Genomic DNA, 20,956 nt, shown 5'->3' with positions numbered 1-20,956 from the left:
CTCACACACACACACACATACACACACGTGTGCAAATGGGCTGGCAAAATGCTCACACACATAAAATTTAAAATTTTTTTAAAAAGGAATTAAAAATAGTAAAGACAAATATATTAGCATTAGAAGGGACTTGGATGGGGTGGGTGCCCACGCATCGTCTAGGACAGTGTTTAAGAACAGGGTGGTGGGGTGGCTTGTGCCGCTCCACTGGAAGGTGGGGTCCTAGTGCTTCTCGGTTTCCTGAGGGTCCGCACATCTCCTAGGATGGCACATCACAGCTCGTAGCCTTCTCCTGGTCCTCCTTCTTCTTCCTCTGGAAATCGGCAGCTACAGGCATCTTCCTCTTGAGCTGTTCCAATGGCCTTCTTAAATGCTAGGAAACAACAGATACAATGTCACAGACACGTCAGTCTGCTGCCTCTGTTACACGAGTCACACCTGTGAACCGTCTCAACCCTAAAGTGAGCAAGTTTACAAACCAGGTGATGGCAGGCATGAGCTTTGTAGAGATAGTTGGTCTTGGTTTTGGTTGTTTTTTTTTTTTAATCTTACTGTATTTTTATTTTATTGTGGTTTGTTCGAAGACGGTCTCACTCTGCTGTCTTGCTGACTTACAACGCTCTCTGTAGATCAAACTGGCCTTGGTCATGTGATAAGCCCCCTGGATCAGCCTCCCAAGAGCTGGAATTACGGCACGACCCCAACATGCCAGGATTTCCCCTTTCTCTCCCTCCTTCCCTCCTTTCAGCTGTTAAATCCATCGTCTATATTTTATTCAATGGCTTGAAACAAGGCAACCAAAGCTTGAGCCCGGCTCACACTGGCCAAGAGCGCGGCCCACGCGGCAGGCCCAGCTGTGGCTTCCCGGCAGCAGACCCTCTTCTATTCTCAAGGGTGTTTCAGGTTTTCATTTCTTTTCGTGAGATCCTGTGGCACCAACTTTAAAGCTGTTCACTAGTCCAGTGTATAAAAGCAAAGAAGTGATGTGTAGGCCCGCGGCCCCAGCGTCTGCGGCCCTGCGGCCCTGCGGCTGCAGCTTGGGGTTGTCCGATCTGCGCTTACGGCTGAGCGCTGAGCGGCCCTTCCAGCTCTGGTTCTTTTAAACTTAACAAAAGGCCCCACTCCAATGCCATGTCTTCTACGTCCTAGATCATATTTTAAAGGGGGGGAGGAGAAAGAAGGGAAGCAAAGACATCAAGACTGAGAAATGCTGCTGTGATATTTTTTTGTAACTGTACCCAAGATTAGCCAAAATAGTATTCACTGCAGGTAGGAGAGGCCATATGTTCCCAGAGGTAGTGGGAAATATTTAAATTATAGTCCCCCCCCCCCCCCCCGCCGCCAAACCTCTGCTCCAAGTATCCGGTAAAGAATAACTCTTAAACTTGAATAGTCAGCCAAATATGTTTATGCATAGGAAACTCCCAATTACATAATGCCAGTTTACAATGATGAAGTTTTATCCCAACATTTCTAACCTCTCAGAACACCAGAAACACATCTGAAGCCATCTGGATATCCACATCTCCTCTCCGACCAGCCCTCTCTCTTCCTCTCCCACCCTTCATTCCTCTTAGCTCCTCCTCTCTCTCCTCCAATCACTGGCCTCTCACTGCCTCAATGTGAATGGATAGGAAATATCTTGCATAACCCAGATTTGCTCTTCTGTACTGTCCAAAACTCCAGACATGGCCTAGGAAACAAACACAAGGTGACTGGAAGGCAGCGAGGAGAGGGCAGACTGGCCAAGGATCTCAGGGCCGAGGAAACAGCACCGCAATAAGTTGCCCGGGTTTCCCTCTGCCTCCAATTCGAGGCGCGGGGGGGGGGGGGGGGGGGGGGGGCAGGAAGTGCCCAGAGCCAGAGGATGCCAGCACAGGGGTCGGAAAACCCTGTTCTCTCCAGGTACAGGACCAGGGACAGATAGCCTTGCAAGATGGGAAACTTCTAGACCAGTGGTTCTCAACTTCTGGGTTGTGACCCCCCCCCAGGGGATCGAATGACCCTCTCATTAGACGGGGACTGCCTAAGAACATCAGAAAACACAGATATTTACATTACAATTTATAACAGTGCAAAACTAAGAGCTGTGAATAGCAGTGAAGATAATGCTGTGGTTGGGGGTCAGCACAACATGAGGAAGTGTGCTAAAGGGTTGCAGAGTCAGGAGGGTTGAGAAGTGCTGTGTTATACAACCAGGGAATCATCACAGCAAAAGCCAGGGCCAGGGCCAGGCACCCCGGTGCCAGGTCAGTGGAGTCCACCTGGACAGCAGAACCCAAGTGCGCCTTGTCCTCTACGCCAGAATAAAGTCATCTGAGGCCTGAAAGGATCTGTTTACAATCCCCGCTCCAAGGAAGTTTAGAGCCAAACTCCCTGGGAATGGCCTCAGGGAAAGTCTGAGAAGATGGAAGGTTTGAGTTAGGCTCCACCCCCTCGGAGCATGACGGCTCCACCCCTCGGGACAAGGAAGAGGTCAGCTGAGAAGAAACGACTGAGTCGCAGGCGCTAAGATAAGAATCTAACGTAGGCTCCTTAAAACATCCAACAAGCAACTAGGAGCACGTCAGAAACAAAAGGGGAATAAGTTGACTGAGAGCTACCAGCTGTGGTGACCAGCTAGAGTACCAGCTACTTGGGAGGTGAGGTAGGAGCGCTGCCTGAGGCCATGGGTTCAAGACCAGAAGGGACAGCATAGTGAGAGACCTGGGGAGCGAATTGAAAGGAAGCCAGTAGCTGTTTTAAAACTGAAGAATTATGATAATTGAAAATGTGGAAATCAGGTGACTATCTTCACAGTGGAATGAGGAGAATGGAGCCGGAAATGTCATCATCCAATCCACGGATGCACAGATGGACGGACGGATGGATGGAGCTTCAAGGACATGTAGGGCTCTGATGAGAGACCTCAACTGACATCACTGGAGCATGGAGGGCCGGGGAAGGTAAATGGGGCTGAATGTTTTCAAAAGCATTTGAAATAATGGCCGATTCGTCACCACCTGCCGCTGCCTCGGATCTGGGAAAAGGTGAAATCTACAAGTTCTAGAAGCTGACTGAACCTCAAACCCGAGGAGTCCAGGAATCCACACCATATCACAGTCAGAGCTCTGAAGACAAAAAGCAGAGACGTCTTGAGAGCAGAGAGAGACACCATGGAAACCCACTGGAATAATAGCAGATCTCTTATCAGAATCCTGGAGGCCTGGAGGTGGGAAGTGTCTCCCACCATACGGAAGGGGAAATGTTGGCTTATTTATAAATAACGTTGTGGTCTATGCAGAAAATCCCAAGGAGAGAGACAGGATAGAAGCCAGTTTCACAAGCACACTGCTTCTACATATAATGAACACATGATCTAAGGCACTATGTCATGCCAATTGTTTAAAGTAAAAAAGGGTTGGGACTGGGGTGCTGGGCACTGCTGGCTCACACCTTTAATTCCAGTAGATCTCTGAGTTCAAGGCCAGCCTGGTCTACATAGTCTTAGGACAGCCAGGGCTACACAGAGAACCCTGTCTCAAAAAAAAAAAAAAAAGGCCAGGTGTGCACGCTTGTAATCCCAGCACCTGGGAGGCAGAGGCAGGTGGATTTCTGAGTTCGAGACCAGCCTGGTCTACAGAGTGAGTTCCAGGACAGCCAGGGCTACACAGAGAAAGCCTGTCTCGAAAAACCAAAAAAAGCCAGGCGGTGGTGGTGCATGCCTTTAATCCCAGCACTTGGGAGGCAGAGGCAGATGGATTTCTGAGTTCGAGGCCAGCCTGGTCTACAGAGTGAGTTCCAGGACAGCCAGGACTGCACAGAGAAACTCTGTCTCAAAAACAACAACAACAAAAACCAAACAAACAAACAAAAAAAGCGAGAAAGAAAAGAAAAATCAAGGGGCTGGACAGATGGCTCAGTGGTTAAGAGCACTAACTGCTCTTCCAGAGTCCCTGAGTTCAATTCCCAGCTCCCATGTCAGGGAGCTCACAATCTCCAAATCCAGGATGTCTGCCTCTGATACACATAGCATTCAATTACATAGGCACATATACATAAAAAAGCTTTAGAAAAGGATTCTTAAGAAGACTGGGGAGACAGCACTCTGACTAAGGCGCTGGCTATCTACTCAAGAGGACATAAATTTGGACCCTTAGAATCCCACAAAATGGCCAGGTAAGTATGGCAGCCTGGCTGTAATTCCAGACTTGGCAGGTAGAGAGAGGAGACCAGATAGATCCTCAGAGCAAGATGGCTAGCAAGCCCCCTCACAAGTACAGCCAATGATCAGGGACTCCACCTCCTCATGAGCACAGCCAATGATCAGGGACTCCGCCCCCTCATGAGCACAGCCAATGATCAGGGACTCCGCCCCCTCATGAGCACAGCCAATGATCAGGGACTCTGCCCCCTCATGAGCACAGCCAATAAAAATGGGGGTGGGTAGACAGAGTATGGAGAATAATGTTTCTTTGAGTGAAAATGGAACAGGGCATGCACAGCTCTCTAATCCACACAGGAAAAAGTCTTGACCTTAATTTCTGACACTTTATAGCTAACTAATTTATAGCCTTAAATGTCAAATGCAAAAGTGTAAAACGTACACACTCCCACAGGGGGAAAGTCTCAACCCTTCAGACCCGGGATGTAGGAAGGGTTCTTAGATGTGGGCTGGTGAGGTAGCTCTGCTAAAAGCACCCGCTGCAGAAATTTCAGGGCTTGAGTTTGATCCCTGCGACCCACGTGGTAGAAGGAAAGCACCTACTACTCCCAAGGGGACTTCTCTAACCTACACACATGCACTTGCATGTGACTGTCCACAACACTGGCGCCCCCACCATGCATTCCACCACCACCCCACATCCATTCACACATCCATACCCCCCACATGCACACACTTGTGCCTCCCTACACCCCCCCCCATGCATCTATACTCAACACACACACACACACACACACATATATTCACACGGGGAAGGAGAGACATAAAACTATTTTTCCTTTTTAAAAAAAGTGAGTGTTCTATCTGCCTGTACACCTACACACCAGAAGAGGGCATGAGATCCCATTACAGATGGCTGTGAGCCACCATGTGGTGGCTGGGAATTGAACTCAGGACCTCTGGAAGAGTAGCCAGTGTTCTGAGCCAGAGGAACCATCTCTCCAGCCCCATTAAGAAAATATTTTGGCCAGGTAGTGGTGGCGCACGCCTTTAATCCCAGCACTTGGGAGGCAGAGGCAGGGGGACTTCTGAGTTCGAGGCCAGCCTGGTTTACAGAGTAAGTTCTAGGACATCCAGGGCTACACAGAGAAACCCTGTCTTGAAAACCAACCAAACGAACGAACGAATGAATGAATGAATGAATGAAAATGTTTTGAAGCCAAATCCCGTGGTGGCATCTTGTAAGGCCAGCATTCCTATGGCAAGATGGATGAGCAGCAGAGGCAGGGGTGGGGCATGGGGGTGGGGCACGGGGGTGGGGCGGGGCATGGAGAGGAGTGCCAGCTAGCAGTCTACACAGCCTGGTGGAATCAAGAGAGACTGTCTCAGCCAAGTGGAGGAGAGAATCGCCCTCCGCGCAGGTGGTCTTCCGACCTCAGCACACACACCAAGTTTTAAAAAAAAAATCGAACTCAAAAAAGCATCTGACTCTCCAACTGCATTTCTCTTAAGAGACACAAAAACTTACCTTCTCATGAAACTTATGCATAAGCATCCATAGATTTGGGGGAAGGGAGTGAGTGTTGGCTTTATCTGGCTTGGGCTTTTATGTTTTTAAAATGTAAGAGTAAAGCTATCATGGGGCCGGAGAGACGGCTCAGTAGTTGAGCACTCGCTGCTCCTGCGAAGGACCCTAGGTCAGCTCCCAGCACCCACACAGGGCCGGGTACATAACCGCCTGTAAAGTCCAGAACCAGAGGATCTGCGTGCATGTGATACACAGAAAACGCATGCAATTGTTTTTTTTCTAACAAATTAATTGTAACAAATTAAATAACAAATACACTTTTTAAACAACTAGGAGTCAAAATGGAAACTAGATGAGTGGATGCCAGAGAAAGGGCGGACGGGGCGGTGGACAGGTGAGTTGGTGACCTTGAACCCGAGAGCCTTCTGCTTCAGTGTCTCCCACACTGCCTGGCTCCAGCCCGCACCCCATGCCCCGCTTTACCAGCTGCCTAGTTCAGTTGTGTTACATGATGGGAGTGATAGAGTGACACACAGCTATGTGTGTCCTGTACGTCAGTGCCCTGGCCTCGTGGTGACGTTAGAGTCTCGTGGATGCCATGTGATGCTATTCTGCTCTAGGTGACTTTCTGTGAATGTATAATTATATAAAAATTAAAAGGTTTTTAACTTTTTATTAAATTCAGCTCACTCATTACTAATTAATACCTTTGAAAACATGTTCTCAGAAGCCTTGTTGGCACTCTGGGTGGGGGATGTGATGATTCTTTCCGTGGTTAGAGGGCTCCATAGGAAAGAGGCCTCGGCAGGGAGCGAGGAAGACCAAAGAAAAGGAACGGACATCTACAGCTAGGGACGCGCACTGTGTCCCCTTCATTGATAAGGACAGGACAGATAAAGAATGGTGGGAAGACTTTTCAGCGTAAGAAACCCAAACTGTCAATCAAATGTGAAAAGGCGAAGAGGCAGCTAACCTCAGGCATCATCAAGGAAACATAAATCCAAACCACAACGAGCTCCTCTTCCCCGCCCACCAGACAGCTAAAAATACCACTGCGGGTTCACAGGGAAGTGGAGCGAGAGGCATCCAGTGGGGTCCCCATCATTTTGGAGAAGTTTGACGTACTGCCTTGGACATCATTCCCACATCTCCCCCGTCGCAGATTAAAAAACACAAACAAAGCTTGATTCTCTGACGAGCGAACAGTTAGCACGCCTACCCTGCTGGAGAAGCCTCAACCTTTTACAGTGCGCGTGCGAGGCTGTGCGCGCATGCGCTGTGGCGTGGCGTGTGCCTGCGCGCCAGGGGACAAAGTGCGAGAGCTGGTTCTCTCCTACTACCCAGGGCTGGAGCTCGGGTCGTCAGGCTTTGCAGCAAGTATCTTAACTACTGAGCTCCTCAAATATTTTCATCAATTTCCATGCTTCTGTCCGCTCTCATTTGGAGATGCAGTTTTGCCGCCTGGATGCTTTTCATCTCTGATCGGCTTGTGAGCGGCTTATCCGCCCTCCTCCTGTCCTTCACAAAGTCGGAGCACAGGCTGCCCCGTCTATGGAGCATACAACGGGTGTAGACCTTGAAAGCTTTTGTGTAGGGTACGGACTCTGTGCCAGGCAGTGGCTTGATTCCTTGCAGCGTCTTATTTAGCTTATGAATGTGGGAAATCTGCCTCTGAAAGCACAGCAGTCCATTCTACACCCACTTCCACACCATCCGGTTCTCCCTAATTCCTTGAGTGCACACCTGAGCCAAGGCTGAGGCTGTTTACCATCCAGAGAAGCAACTCTGGGGTGGGGTGGGGGTGCTCTCTGTATAGCGGTGTGCACGCACTGACATGTGTGTTCAAGATCAGAGGCTCGCCTTTGTTTGTTTGCTTTTTTTTTTTTTTTTTTTTTTTTTTGTGAGACAGGGTCTCTCACTAGCTCAGACTTCACCAACTAGGCGCGGCTGGTTAGCACGCCCCTGGGACCTGCCTGTCACTGCCTGCTGTGTGTTGGGAGCATGCCACTGCTTCTTACACAGATCTGGGTGTTAGCTTGTCTATAAAACATTTCAACAACTGAGCCAGCAACACCCCCCCCCCCACCCAACCCCCCAGCTTCTGAGCAACGTTCTTTCCAGGTCCTTCCATGCCACCAGCACAAGCTGACTGGGTGCCCACACTCACATGTGCCCAGTTATCTGGGACTGCGGCATATGTGTCTGATGTCCTATGCATGCTCTAGGTCCTGTTCAGGCTCTATTTCTGCCCCAGCGGTCACCCTTTGCATTGTGGGTAGAGTAGCCTCGTCAGCCCTTGCTCCAGCCATACCTCCCAGCACCAAGTCACAACCACCCCAACTGTGTCTGTCGCCAGACTCTTGGATTCTTTGTGGGTCCTTTTTCCTCCACCCTTCTTCTTTCTGCCAAGTCTTCCCTTCCAACCCCCTAGCAACTCTTGTAAGAGAGACAAAAGGATTGGGGGAGGGGCAATGATATCATTAGATGATCCCTGCTGTCGAGGGGTATCAAGTTCCTTGGGGCACGTTTGATCTTTGCCTAATTTCTTCTTTGCAACCAATGACTTCCACCCTTCTAGAGGGGCTCTATAATTTATATAGCCTCCAAAAAGTCCTCAGAATTCCAAATACCACACACTTGCAGAAACCATCGGCAATTGGCAAAATCACACCCCTGCTAGAGCACAAGGCAAATCACAGTCATCTGCTGAGGACAGTCTGAAGCAGCCCCACACCCCACACCTGGGATTAAAATGAAAGCACATAATATTCCTGTTTTTAAGGAAACCCAAACTGTCACTACACAACTTCCTTGGCATTGCCAAGACCCTTGTGAGAACAAGCTTGTTCAGGCTTTGCAACCATGTGCTAGCCAATCGCTTAGAAAAGCAAAATCCAAGCCTGCAGTGTGGATAGTGGAATGAAGACACTGTCACCAAGCAAGCCCGAGGACCTGGGTCTATCCAGTCCCTGAAACGGGAAGACAACACATTCCGGAGAGGTTGTCCTCAGACTCCCAGACATGTGTCCCGCCTCCCCGTGCCCCCATGCTCTATTGGCCTTACGTTGCTTGAATATGTGGGGGAATTTCTTTCTGATCCATGTGGGCACAGAGAACCGGATGAAGCTTAGGGCCAGCAGCAAGGCCACTGTCAGCGCCAGGAGCACGGCACAGAACTGCAAGGAGCGCTCTCCTGCAGGAGCAAGAAGACAGACGCCAGAAGTGGTTAGGACAAGCTTGATCTGAACTCACCCCGGAAGTGCACGGGCTCTGGGGAGGCAGTGCGCAGGCACGCCAACCCATAACTCATTAAGCTTAGGTGACTTTACTCTCTTTTGTTTGTTCTGTTTTGTTTTTGAAATACAGTCATATGTATCCTGGGCTAGCTTCAAACTCCACATGTACCTGAGGATAACCTCAAACTCCCAATCCTCCTGCCTCCACCCCCAGAGTCGGGATTACAGGTACACACCACCATACCCAAATTCATACAGTTCTGGGGAGGGAATCCAGGGCTTTTCCGGCATGTGAGGCAAGTGCCCTACCAACGGGGTCACAACCCAAGTCCTAAACCTAAGTGGCTATAGAAATGAACCCAAATGTGGGCTGGAGAGATGGCTCAGTGGTTGAAAGCACTGACTGTTCTTCCAGAGGTCCTGAGTTCAAATTCCAGCAATCACATGGTGGCTCACACCATAGGTAATGGGGATGCCCTCTTCTGGTGTGCCTGAGACAGCTACAGTGTGCTCATGTGTAATGGCTTTACTAGAAGCCTACGGAAACTAAGTAGCCTGTCTCTACTGAGAAAGCATGGGGCCTGTCAGTCCCGTGGACTTGGCCTTCACAAAGGAGCATTACCTGTGTGGGACAAGGGTTGCTATTACTGATTACTGACTGACTAACAACATCCAGGAAACAAGACAGAGTACAAAGAAGATGGCATGTCAGAGCCGCCTGCTGTGGGCAGAACTGGGAGACCCAGCAGCACTAAGGACACTCCCATGTAGTCTGAATAGACATCATGCGTTTGTTTGGATGAGGTGTTTCAAGAGGTTAAGAAAGGGGTAGCCCCTTTTTAGGTAGCCCAGGCTATCCTGGAACTTGCCAACTTTCTGCCTCAGCCTCTGTAGTGGAGGGATTCCAGTTGTAAACTACCGTAGCTGCTCACTAAGTTTTATTTAACAGCAACAAAACACTCACCTGGTTCTCCCTCCGGAGCAGTCACAGCAGTGGTGGTCCCTGGAGAGACGCTGACCACAGGGGCTCCACAGACCACATCCTGCTCCTTCGTCCCGTTCTTAAGCACAGACCTTCCATCTAGAGAGCAGCTTAGACAGGACAAGGGAAGGAGCTCAGATGGTTAATTTCCGAGGGGAGCCGTACAGTGAGAAACTTTGTATCCAAGCGACTCCGTGGGCTGGCCTGGGCTCACAAGCACGGGGGCCAGATGATGTGAGAAAGTAGCAAGAGGCTCTCTGACCTCCACCTGTCTCCCTCAGCTTCTGGACCGAAAGCTCCCCCACCTCCCATGAGGTCTCCTCTCTCCCCAGGCTGAGAAGCCACGAGTACTCCATCTTATCCCCTCACAGTCGAGGTCAGCCAACGTGGCCGGCCCAACGCGATTTGACTCATTGTCTCTCAACTCTTCCCCTCAAGTTTTTGCTCCTATGAGTGACCCAGGCACACACAGGGCAGAAAGCAGCAACATCAGACAAGGCAGGCGCAAGCCCTGGGTCTGCACTTCAGAGTGACTGTTGGCAGATTTATAGCCTGTCTAACTAAGCCTTGGTTTGCTCAGCAGTTTAAAAGAGGGGCAGCCTGTGCTCCCAGGATTAGGATGAAAGCAAGTGAACAAGTCCCAGGGACACAGGCTCGTGAACAGGAGTTGTCATTGTCATCACCACCACCATCATCACTATCCTCACTACCATCATCGGTGCCATCATCACTACCACCATCATCACAACCACCACCACCATCATCATCACAATCATCACCATCATATAGGGTTTTTCCCTTTTCCTTAGATCCCTGTTCACATCCCATTTTACAAATACTAACTTGTACATTCTGATCAATTTAAGTTGAAAGAGCTTTTAAAAAAAACATATCAGTCTGTTACCCACCAGTATACTTGTTAAACATTATAAATATATAACTGAAGTAACGAAAAACTCGCTTTCTACTAAGGAAATCAAACAGAAGCAGATCATGGACATCTAAAATGTGAATTTTACCATTAGGGTGAGTAGTCCAGTCCGTACGGTTGCCAGCTTGCCTTCACAACCTCTGAGCCATGTGTTCCATGCCCAGACCCCTGCTGTTCTAGGCACCACCAAGCCTTACCTGGACCAGTGGCCAGCCCCAGAGCCCAGTGCCAACCTTGCCAGCCCACGGGCACATCTGGACTCTGTCTGCTGCCCGTGTCCCTCCAGGGGCCAGCACAGCATGCACATACGTATGTGCTGGAGACAGAGGCTCTGCCCTCTACCACACACACAGCGTGGGTTCTGAGGGAATGCCCATATTCACACAAGGTTCTGTAACCACACAGAGGTCCCATCGCCTAGAGGTTGTCACTGCAGATCTACGTTCCAGTGACAGCGTCCTTCTCTTTCAGTTTGTCCCGGGGTCTTTGTGTTGTAGGAAAAATGAGAGTGCATACGTACTTTGTCCAGGGTCGACAGACGCCAGCACCGTTCTGGTCGTTAAACGTTCCCAAGCTACAGTTTTTACAACCTTGAAGAAAGGCTGAGAATCAGCAGAAGGCATTTTACCAACCCTCAACGCTTCCTGGGACAAGCCACTGACCCCGGTCGTTAGGTCAACCCGTGCACACTGCCTTGTGGCTAGTTTGAAGATTTGTTTAGTTTTTTTTATTCACATGTATGTGTGCATGTATCTGTCTGCGCACACATACATGTGAGTGCAGACGCCCGCAGAGCACAGAAGAGAGCAGAGCTGGCAAGACTGGCCCTTGGGAGCTGCCTGATGTGGTGCTGGGAACTGAACTGGGTCCTCCGCAAGGGCAGCGGTCGCTCTGAAGCGCCTGCTTGGTGATCCTTGCACTGGAAGCCTGGGCCACTCATGTTCAGTCTAATCATATTGTGCTCATCTAAAACATGGACGGAGGCACGGCTCTGACGACTAACAAAACGTCCTAGCTTCTGATTAGCCCCATTTATGGAAACACAATAGAATGCACTAGAATGGGATGAAAACGCCTGTCAGCAACACTTCTGGGTCTCTGTCGGTGGCTCGTGGTGTTCAGGTCACAGACTGGCGCCTGCCGGGTGGAGAAAGCACAACCTACCCTGCTCCGTTAGCTCCTGGCCGGGCCTGCAGTCCTTTTCACACCTGGTGCACGTTGACCCCAAGCAGTGGAATCCCTCCGTGCATTCACACTCCGCGTTGTGGGTAGCGGAGCAAGGCTTCTTGAACCTGAAATAGCCTGCAAAGCCCAGCTCCGTGTTACCCTTGACCTCCGAACTCAGGAAATGAATCTCTGTTCTGCTGTTTTATGTATGTGTATATATGCACATATGTATATATGCATAAGTATATACACACACATATACATATATACATACATATAGACACATATCATATACATATCACATATACATATATACATCATATGTACATGTATACACATATACATCATATATACACACAAATACATCATATACACACATATCATATATACACATATAGATTATGTGTACATATATATGCATATACATCATACACATATACATCATATAAACATATATATCGTATATACACACATAGATCATGTGTATATATATATATACACATATATACATATATATATACACATATACACGTATATACATATATACACATATATGTACATACATATCCATGATTGCTGTGCTTATGTTAGTGACATTATAACTTTAGAAATCATGTTTGCCTGTTAACTTTCTTTTTGTGTTTTGAAATAGGGTCTCATTGTGTAGCTCAGGCTAGTGCTAAACTGAAAATCCTCCTGCTTTAGTTTCCTAGTGCTGAATCTGTGTGCCACAATGCCTGGTTCATACTGCTTTATTTTCAATATCCACTACAGTATTTTTACATTTTGCTCTTTAAAACCTTTTCTTGGGCTGGTGGTGCGGCTCAGTGGTAGCGTGCTTGCCTGGTGTACCAGAGCCTTGGGTCCCGCCCCACCCCTCATAAAACAGTCATTCTTGATGTATGGGTAGCCACGCCTTTCAGGGTTGAATGCCCCTTTCACAGGGGTCATCTAAGACAATGGGAAAACACAGATGTTTACTTTACAATCCATAACAGTAGCAACATTACAGTCATGAAGTAACAATGAAAATAATTTTATGGTTGGGGTCATCACAACACAAGGGTCCCAGTGTTAGGAAGGTTGAGAGCCACTATCATAAATTGTGTGGTGGTGCAAACCTATAATCTCAGCATTTGGACAGGAAAATGAAGTATTTAAGGATAGCCTGGGCTACATGGGACTTAAAAAAAAAATCCAGGCGTGGCAGTGTACATCTTTAATCTCAGCACTTCAGAGGTAGAGGCAGGTGGATTTCTCTGAGTTCCAGGGACAGCTTGGTCTATAAGTTCCGGTTCAGCCAGGGCTATATAATGAGAGCCAGTCTCAAAACAAAACAACAAATGACAAAAAAAAAATGATTGTTATTTCATGAAAGGAATTTACTACACCTCGTTGTGCAGAGAGCTTTCAAAAAAAATCAGTTAGTAGACAGGAATCAAAGTCCAACGGTCTTAAAGATGAAGATGTCTCTAACTCTAAATCAAACCTCCAGACTTGGGAGGCTGAGAGACAGGAGTTCCAGTCTAGCCTGTGCAACAGCAAGCTCTCCTTTCAAGACAGACAGAGAGACAGACTCACCTACCTTCACACACCCTGCAGATTTCACAGTTCGGCCGTCCGCCTGTGCTGGAGTAGGTGCTTGGAGGGCAGCTCTTGCAGACCGGATTGTATTTTTTGCAGAAAGTACCTGCACGAGAAGCGTCACCAGCGTTTGTGTCTGACAACATATGACCAGCACTCACAGTGTTGTGACATTTGCAAGGACATCAGTATAAATATTCAGTCTGTCCTCTCTGCATCATGGTGATAGATAGGTTTACTGACTGGCATTTTAAGACTGCACACATTTGCAGGGTGACCCTTTGCAAACACGCAATCCAGCAGCCAGGGATAACAACATAAAAATATTGTGACAAAGAAATCAAGAGAAGGGATCTGGAGAGATGGCTCAGCGGTTAAGAGCACTGACAGCTCTTCCAGAGGTACGAGTTCAATTCCCAGCAACCACATGGTGGCTCACGACCATCTGTAATGAGATCTGATGCCCTCTTCTGGGGTATCTGAAGACAGCTACAACGTACTTACATATAATAGATAAATAAATCTTTAAAAAAGGAGAGAGAGAGAGAGAGAGAGAGAGAGAGAGAGAGAGAGGAGAAGAAGAAAGAAGAAGAAATAGAAGAAGAAATAGAAGAAGAGAAGAAGAAATAGAAGAAGAAGAAGAAGAAGAAGAAGAAGAAGAAGAAGAAGAAGAAGAAGAAGAAGAAGAGGAAGAAGGAGGAGGAGGAGGAGGAGGAGGAGGAGGAGGAGAAATAGAAGAAGCAATAGAAGAGGAAGAAGAAATAGAAGAAGAAAAAGAAATAGAAGAACGAAGAAGAAGAAGAGGAGGAGGAGGAGGAGGAGGAGGAGGAGGAGGAGGAGGAGGAGCCGGGCGTTGGTGGCGCACGCCTTTAATCCAGCACTTGGGAGGCAGAGGCAGGTGGATTTCTGAGTTCGAGGCCAGCCTGGACTACAGAGTGAGTTCCAGGACAGCCAGGGCTACACAGAGAAACCCTGTCTCGAAAAAAAAAAAAAAAGAAGAAGAAGAAGAAGAAGAAGAAGAAGAAGAAGAAGAAGAAGAAGAAGAAGAAGAAGAAGAAGAAGAAGAAGAAGAAGAAGAAGAAGAAGAAGAAGAAGAAGAAGAACCCTGAATCTGTTGAGCAATTCCTCTGGGAAGAGAGAGAGCGAGCAGTGAGAGTGCCTCTCTGACGATGCGCAGATGGCAAGTTGACGTGGCAAGCTTAAGTGAGCGAGCTGGGTCCCCATGGCCTCTTTGTTAAATTCAACACTCTTTTGCAAGGGAATTAGTCTTCTAACCAGGCCTGTGGTACAGGAATAGGCTTGGCCCTGTGGCACAGCACTATTAGGAGGCGTAGCACTATTAGGAGGCGTGGCCTTGTTAGAGTAGGCGTGTCACAGTGGGCGTGGGCTTTGAAGTCTTTTAACGCTTAAGCTCCACCCAGTGTGGAAGAGAGCCCCCTCCTGGCTGCCGGCAGAATCAAGATGTAGAACCCTCAGCTCCTTCTCCAGCACCGAGTCTACCTGGTGGGAAGATTCCATGCTTCCCACCGTGATGATAATGGACTGAATGAACTCTGAACCTGTAAGCCAGCTCCAATTGACTGCTGTTCTTTATCAGAGGTGCCTTGGTCGTGGTGTCTCTTCACAGCAATGGAAACCCTGACTAAGACACCAGGCTAACCGAAGAGAAGGCACCTGCCAGTCTGGCACTTACCAGCCTCGCACTTGTCACAGGGGTTCTGCGCCGCCCTCACCTTCTCGGAGGCCACCACCAGCAGCACGGTGACCACCATGTTGTAACAGTTGTTTCCCATAGCGAAGTGTCACATGCACTCGACACTAGCAAAGGAGATTCCAAAAGCGTCTCAGTCAGATGAGCTGCTCTCCGCCTGCTGCGGTCGCTTGACTGGTAGTGTGCTTGCTAACACGCACAGGTGTGCAGAAACCCGGAGTGGCAGTGGATGCTGTAGCTTAACCCCAGCACACATGTGACAGTAGCAGGAGGGTCATCCTCAACTGCAGAGACAGCTGCAGACCAACCCAGGATACCTGAGACCCTGTCTTTAAGAGAGCGTTATCTCAAGCTGGGCAGTGGTGGTGCATGCCTGTAATGCCAGTTTTTTGGAGGCTTTTTTGGGGGTGGATTTCTGAGTTCAAGGCTAGCCTGCTCTACAGAGTGAGTTTCAGGACAGCCAGGGCTACACAGAGAAACCCTGTCTCGAAAAATTTAAAAAAGAAAGAAAGAAAGAAAGAAAGAAAGAAAGAAAGAAAGAAAGAAAGAAAGAAAGAAAGAAAAGAAAAGAAAAGAAAAGAAAAGAAAAGAAAAGAAAAGAAAAGAAAAGAAAAGAAAGAAAAGAAAAAGAGGAGGCCATCTCACAAGAGCCATCCTGTAAACTATAAGCAGGGTGGGTTTCCCTCCCCGAACTGTCTACACTGCCAACCATACTTAAGCGGTTCCACAGTGTTTTAAAGAGCAGTTAAGACTGGAATGTTGGGGCAATGCTTAAAAGCACACACTGCTCCCATAAAGGACCCGGGTTTGATTCCCCACACCCGTATTGGGAGGCTCACAACTGTCTATAACTCCAGCTCCAGGGGATCCTGTGCCTCTGGCTGTCCACACTCAAGTGTGCAAACAAACACGCAAATACAATTTAAAAATTGTTAAATCCTTTAAGAAAAAAACTGGAATATTATGGAACAGCCAGCAGCTGCCAGCTTTGCGCGTGTCTGCAAAAATCTCACGTTGCTCACAAACTCAGGGACAGTGAGAACAGCAACATTAGCGCTTTCAGATTATTGGTGCTGGCATCCCGATGGCAGCCATGCTGCCCCTAATGGCCAGTGCCATCTGAGGGGTCCCCTCAATGAGAGGAGAGCCGGTGGCTATCACTCTGGCTATTTGACTGGACATTTAATTAGGCCCCCTTTAAAAGACCTGTGTTAGTTCACTGCCAGAGTTTCTTAAGCACAGACCTGAACTTGCCAATTTTAAGATTTGAAGGTTATAAACAAAACAAACAAACAAAGGCAATTAAAAACAAACACTGCAGCTGGTGCTGAAGCTCAGAGGGGAGAGCACCTGCCTAGCACGCATGCGGCCCTGGCACTCAGTCAGACACAGTGTTCACATCTGTAATCCAAGCACCCAGGGGATGGAGGCAGGAGAATCAGAAATTCAGGGTCATCCTTGGCTAGAGAGTTTGAGACTAGACTGGGCTACACAAGATCCTGTCTCCAGAAAAAGAAAAAGAAAAAGAAAAAGAAAAAGAAAAAGAAAAAGGAAAAGAAAAAGGAAAAGAAAAGGGAAAAGAAAAGGGAAAAGAAAAGGGAAAAGGAAAAGGGGGAGGGACCAACTTTATTATTTTTTTATCTTTATGGAGTGGGTTATGAGATGGAAGTTATAAATTACAAGGGAAGAACAGTCTAGAAATCTGCACTGAGAACCAGGTCCATCCTCACTTCTCTAGTCCCCCATTAGTCCCAAGCAGACAAACCTTGCGATCTCAGGGCGGTGAAGTACGGTCTGCTTCCTTAGCAGCTCAGTGAGGTTCTGCCGCTCCACAGGACCACACACAGGTCAAACACAGGACCTGTGACTCAACCGAGCAGGGCCTCCTGGGAAATCCCCACGCTGCTCTGTGAAGTGGTTCATCTCCTCGCTACCCTCAAAATCCCCACAGCTCCCCACTCGATGTCACTTTGAAAGGTTTCTTGGAATCAGCTGTTGACCATTAGGACGTTTCCTGGATGACTTTAGGAAACAAATTTGATCACTTAGCATAGTGACCAAATTTTTACCCATGCCAAAGCTTTTCATGTGTCCTTAAAATACTGGAGACTTAAGGACTGAGACCGACCTAAGCATTTTTTGCCACAAATCATCTCCTAAACCATAAGAGCAGGGAGACAGACCTCTTAAACCCAGCGCTGAGCTGGCGCCGTGGAGAGAGCCACCCGACTCTGGAAGGGACCCCAGTCTCACCAATATTACTATTAGGATGCCCTTATGCAAAGGAGAAGGCTCTAGCTGTGTGTCCAGGCAGAGGATCAGCAGGGCAGGATGTTCTGCAATGTCTGTGTGTGAGAGAGGCTGGGGAGAAGAAAAACTGCAGGGCGGGAGAGGGAAGGGAAGCAGGCGGCTCGCAGGCGCTGGGTGACATCACTGACCAAGGTGGATATCCTTGAGAGAGTTTTAGAAAGATGTTGAGTGGGGGAAAAAAAGAACTAGAAGAAGAGAAAGAGGGAGGAGAGGGTGGAGGAGGGAGATGAGGAGGGAAGAAGAAGAGGGGAGGGAGGAGGAGGGAAAAGGAGGAAGCGGTTGTTATGGAAACCGCGCATGACCCGTGACTAAAGATGCTCTGGAGCTGGCCGACTGGGCAGAGGGTCTGAGTGAGAAGGCCTGGACATACACACAGCTGTAATTCCAGAACTTGGATGGCTGAAGCAGGAGGATCACGAGTCCTGTGTTCCAAGTCTGTCTGGGTTATGCATCGAGACCCGGTCTTTCAAAAGGGCAGTTTTATCTAAAATATATGGACTTCCCACTAGAATTCAAATGACTAGGACATGTTTTTCCACAAAAGGAATGAAGGCTTGCCCTTGGACTGTGAGCTGGGAGACCGGAGAAGAGCAGCCATTTAGTAAAACACACGTTGAAAGCTCTCCGGATCTGCATGAGGCCAGGCATGTCACTGCTCACCTTAGAAGGATGCGGTAGAGGGGCTGGAGCGGTGGCTCTGTGGTTATGATGGCCTAGTGCTTCTGCAGAGGACCTAAGTTTAGTTCCTAGCACCCACAATGGGCAGCTGACAAGCACCTATAACTCCGGGGGGGGGGGGGGGATCCAGCGCCCTCTCCTGGACTCCTTGGGCACCTGAATTAATGCACCATACCCCCAACAAACACACCATTTAAAAATAAAAGGGGCTGGAGAGATGGCTCAGTGGTTAAGAGTGCATACTGTCTTTGCAGAGGACCCAGGTTCAACTCACAGAGTCCATACCAAGTGGCTCACGGTGGCCTCTAACTCCAGCTCCAGGGGATCCAATGCCTCTGGCATCTGTAGGCACGGACACACACGTGTGCACACCCCTACACAAATGTACATAATTCTAGAATGGTTAAACAAATCTTTAGATTATAATAAATTCTTTTAAGATAAATACCCAGAGGCTCCTTGGAGCCAGAAACGAAACCTGGGCCGTATGGCTCAGAGCTTAAGAACCTTTTGGACCTGACGCTAATAAGGTTTCATGTCCTATGACATAAACTTCAACACTTGAGTTCTACACCATTCAGGAAATTTTAGAATATTCACTATGCATGGAATATCATCTCCAGTTAATTATGAGACACTTCCATCGATTATAAAGAAATCCTGGATTGGTTCAGTGATCAAGAGCACTGGCTATGGCCAGGCAGTGGTGGCGCACGCCTGTAATCCCAGCACTCTGGGAGGCAGAGGCAGAGGCAGGCCAATTTCTGAGTTCGACGCCAGCCTGGTCTACAGAGTGAGTTCCAGGACAGCCAGGGCTATACAGAGAAACCCTGTCTCGAAAAAAACAAATCCAAAAAAACCAAAAAACAAACAAACAAACAAACAAACAAAAAAAGCACTGGCTGTTCTTGTAGAGGACTTGGGTTTGATTCCCAGCATCCCATGGGGCAGCTCCCAGCTGCCTGAAACTCTCGTTTTACAATGTGATGTGATGCCTCCTTCTGGCCTTCTCAGGCATTGCATGCATATGGTATAATACACAGGCAAACACACACAGACATGATTTTTTTTTTTTTTTTTGAGGCAGTGTCCCTCTCAATATGAAGCCTCGGCTGGCCTGGATCTCACTGAGGAGACCAGGCTGGCCTCAAAGTCCTAGAGATCCACTTGCACCTGCCTCTGCCTCCTGAGTGTTGGCTTTAGGCTCCAACATGTAATAAGGACACACACTCCACTATGTTCATAGCATCCTTATTTATAATATCCAGAAGCTGAAAACAACCCAGATGTCCCTCAATAGAGGAATGGACACAGAAAATGTAGTATATTTACACAATGGAGTACTACTCAGCTATTAAAAACAATGACTTGTTAGTCATTTAGGATGGATGGAACTTAGGCAAATGGATGGAACTAGAAACTATCATCCTGAGTGAGGTAACCCAATCACAAAAAGAACACACACAGTATGCAGTCACTGATAAGTGGAAATTAGACCAAAAGCTCAGAATACCCAAGATAAAATTCACAGACCACAGGAAGCCCAAGAAGAAGGAAGACCAAAGCGTGCATGCTTTGGTTCTTCTAAGAAGGGGAACAAAATACTCACAGGAGTAAACATGGAGACAAAGTATGGAATAGAGACTGAAGGAAAGGCTATCTAAAGACTGTTCCACCTGGGAATCCATCCCATATACAGTCATCAAACCCTGACACTATTGTGGATGCCAAGAAATGCTTGCTGACAGGAGCCTGATATGGCTGTCTCCTGAGAGGCCCAGTCAGAGCCTTACAAATACAGAGGCAGATGCTTGCAGCCAACCATTGCACTGAGCATGGGGTCCCCAATGGAGGAGTTAGAGAAAGGACTGAAAGAACTGAAGAGGTTTGCAACAGAAGAACAATATCAACCAACCAGACCCCCCAGAGTTCCCAGGGACTAAGCCATCAACCAAGGAGTACACATGGCTCCAGCCCCATATGTAGCAGAAGACAGCCTTGTCAGGCATCAATGAGAAGAGAAGTCTTTGGTCCTATGAAGGCTTGATGCCCCAGAGTAGGGGAATTGAGGGTGGGGACATGGGAGGGGGTGGGTGAAGGAACATCCTTATAGAAGCAGGGGGAGGGAGGATGGAATGAGGGAGGGCTTCTAAAAGAGGGGAAACTGGGAAAGGGAATAACATTTGAAATGTAAAGAAAGAAAACATCTGGGCTGGAGAGATGGCTCAGCAGTTAAGAGCACTGACTTCTCTTCTGAAGGTCCTGAGTTCAAATCCCAGCAACCACATGGTGGCTCACAACCATCTGTAATGAGATCTGACGCCCTCTTCTGGTGACTAAAGACAGCTACAGTGTACTTAGATATAACAATAAGTAAATCTTTAGGCCAGAAGGAGCAGGGTTGACTAGAGTAAGAGGTCCTGAATTCAAATTCTCAGCAACCACATGATGGCTCACAACAATCAGTACAGCTACAGAGTACTCATATATACATAAAATAAATAAATAAATCTTGAAAAAAAAAGAAAACATCCAATTAAAATTTTTTTTTTTTTTTTTTTTTTTTTTTTGCCAGACGGTGGTGGCGCACGCCTGTGATCGCAGCACACTGGGAGGCAGAGACAGGCAGATTTCTGAGTTCGAGGCCAGCCTGCTCTACAGAGTGAGTTCCAGGACAGCCAGAGC

The 20,956-nt window shown here is 48.0% G+C and overlaps 1 protein-coding gene across 1 annotated transcript; it reads right to left on the bottom strand.

The window, feature by feature from the left end:
• Positions 1-89: 89 nt before the first annotated feature.
• Tnfrsf9 (TNF receptor superfamily member 9) lies at positions 90-17,185 on the bottom strand. Its single transcript, XM_052178248.1, has 8 exons — positions 17,049-17,185; positions 15,266-15,390; positions 13,574-13,678; positions 11,986-12,123; positions 11,342-11,411; positions 9,873-10,000; positions 8,737-8,865; positions 90-373 (listed from the first exon to the last, which is right to left on the bottom strand). Exons 2-8 carry the CDS (start codon positions 15,363-15,365, stop codon positions 273-275), a joined length of 771 nt encoding a protein of 256 aa, XP_052034208.1. The 5' UTR covers positions 15,366-15,390; positions 17,049-17,185; the 3' UTR covers positions 90-272.
• Between the last annotated feature and the right edge of the window lie 3,771 nt (positions 17,186-20,956).

This window comes from Apodemus sylvaticus, chromosome 3 (genome assembly GCF_947179515.1).
Source record: "Apodemus sylvaticus chromosome 3, mApoSyl1.1, whole genome shotgun sequence".
NCBI lineage: Eukaryota > Metazoa > Chordata > Mammalia > Rodentia > Muridae > Apodemus > Apodemus sylvaticus.
The sequence above is the reverse complement of the archived record's forward strand: the minus strand, read 5'-3'. Positions and strand labels throughout refer to the sequence as shown.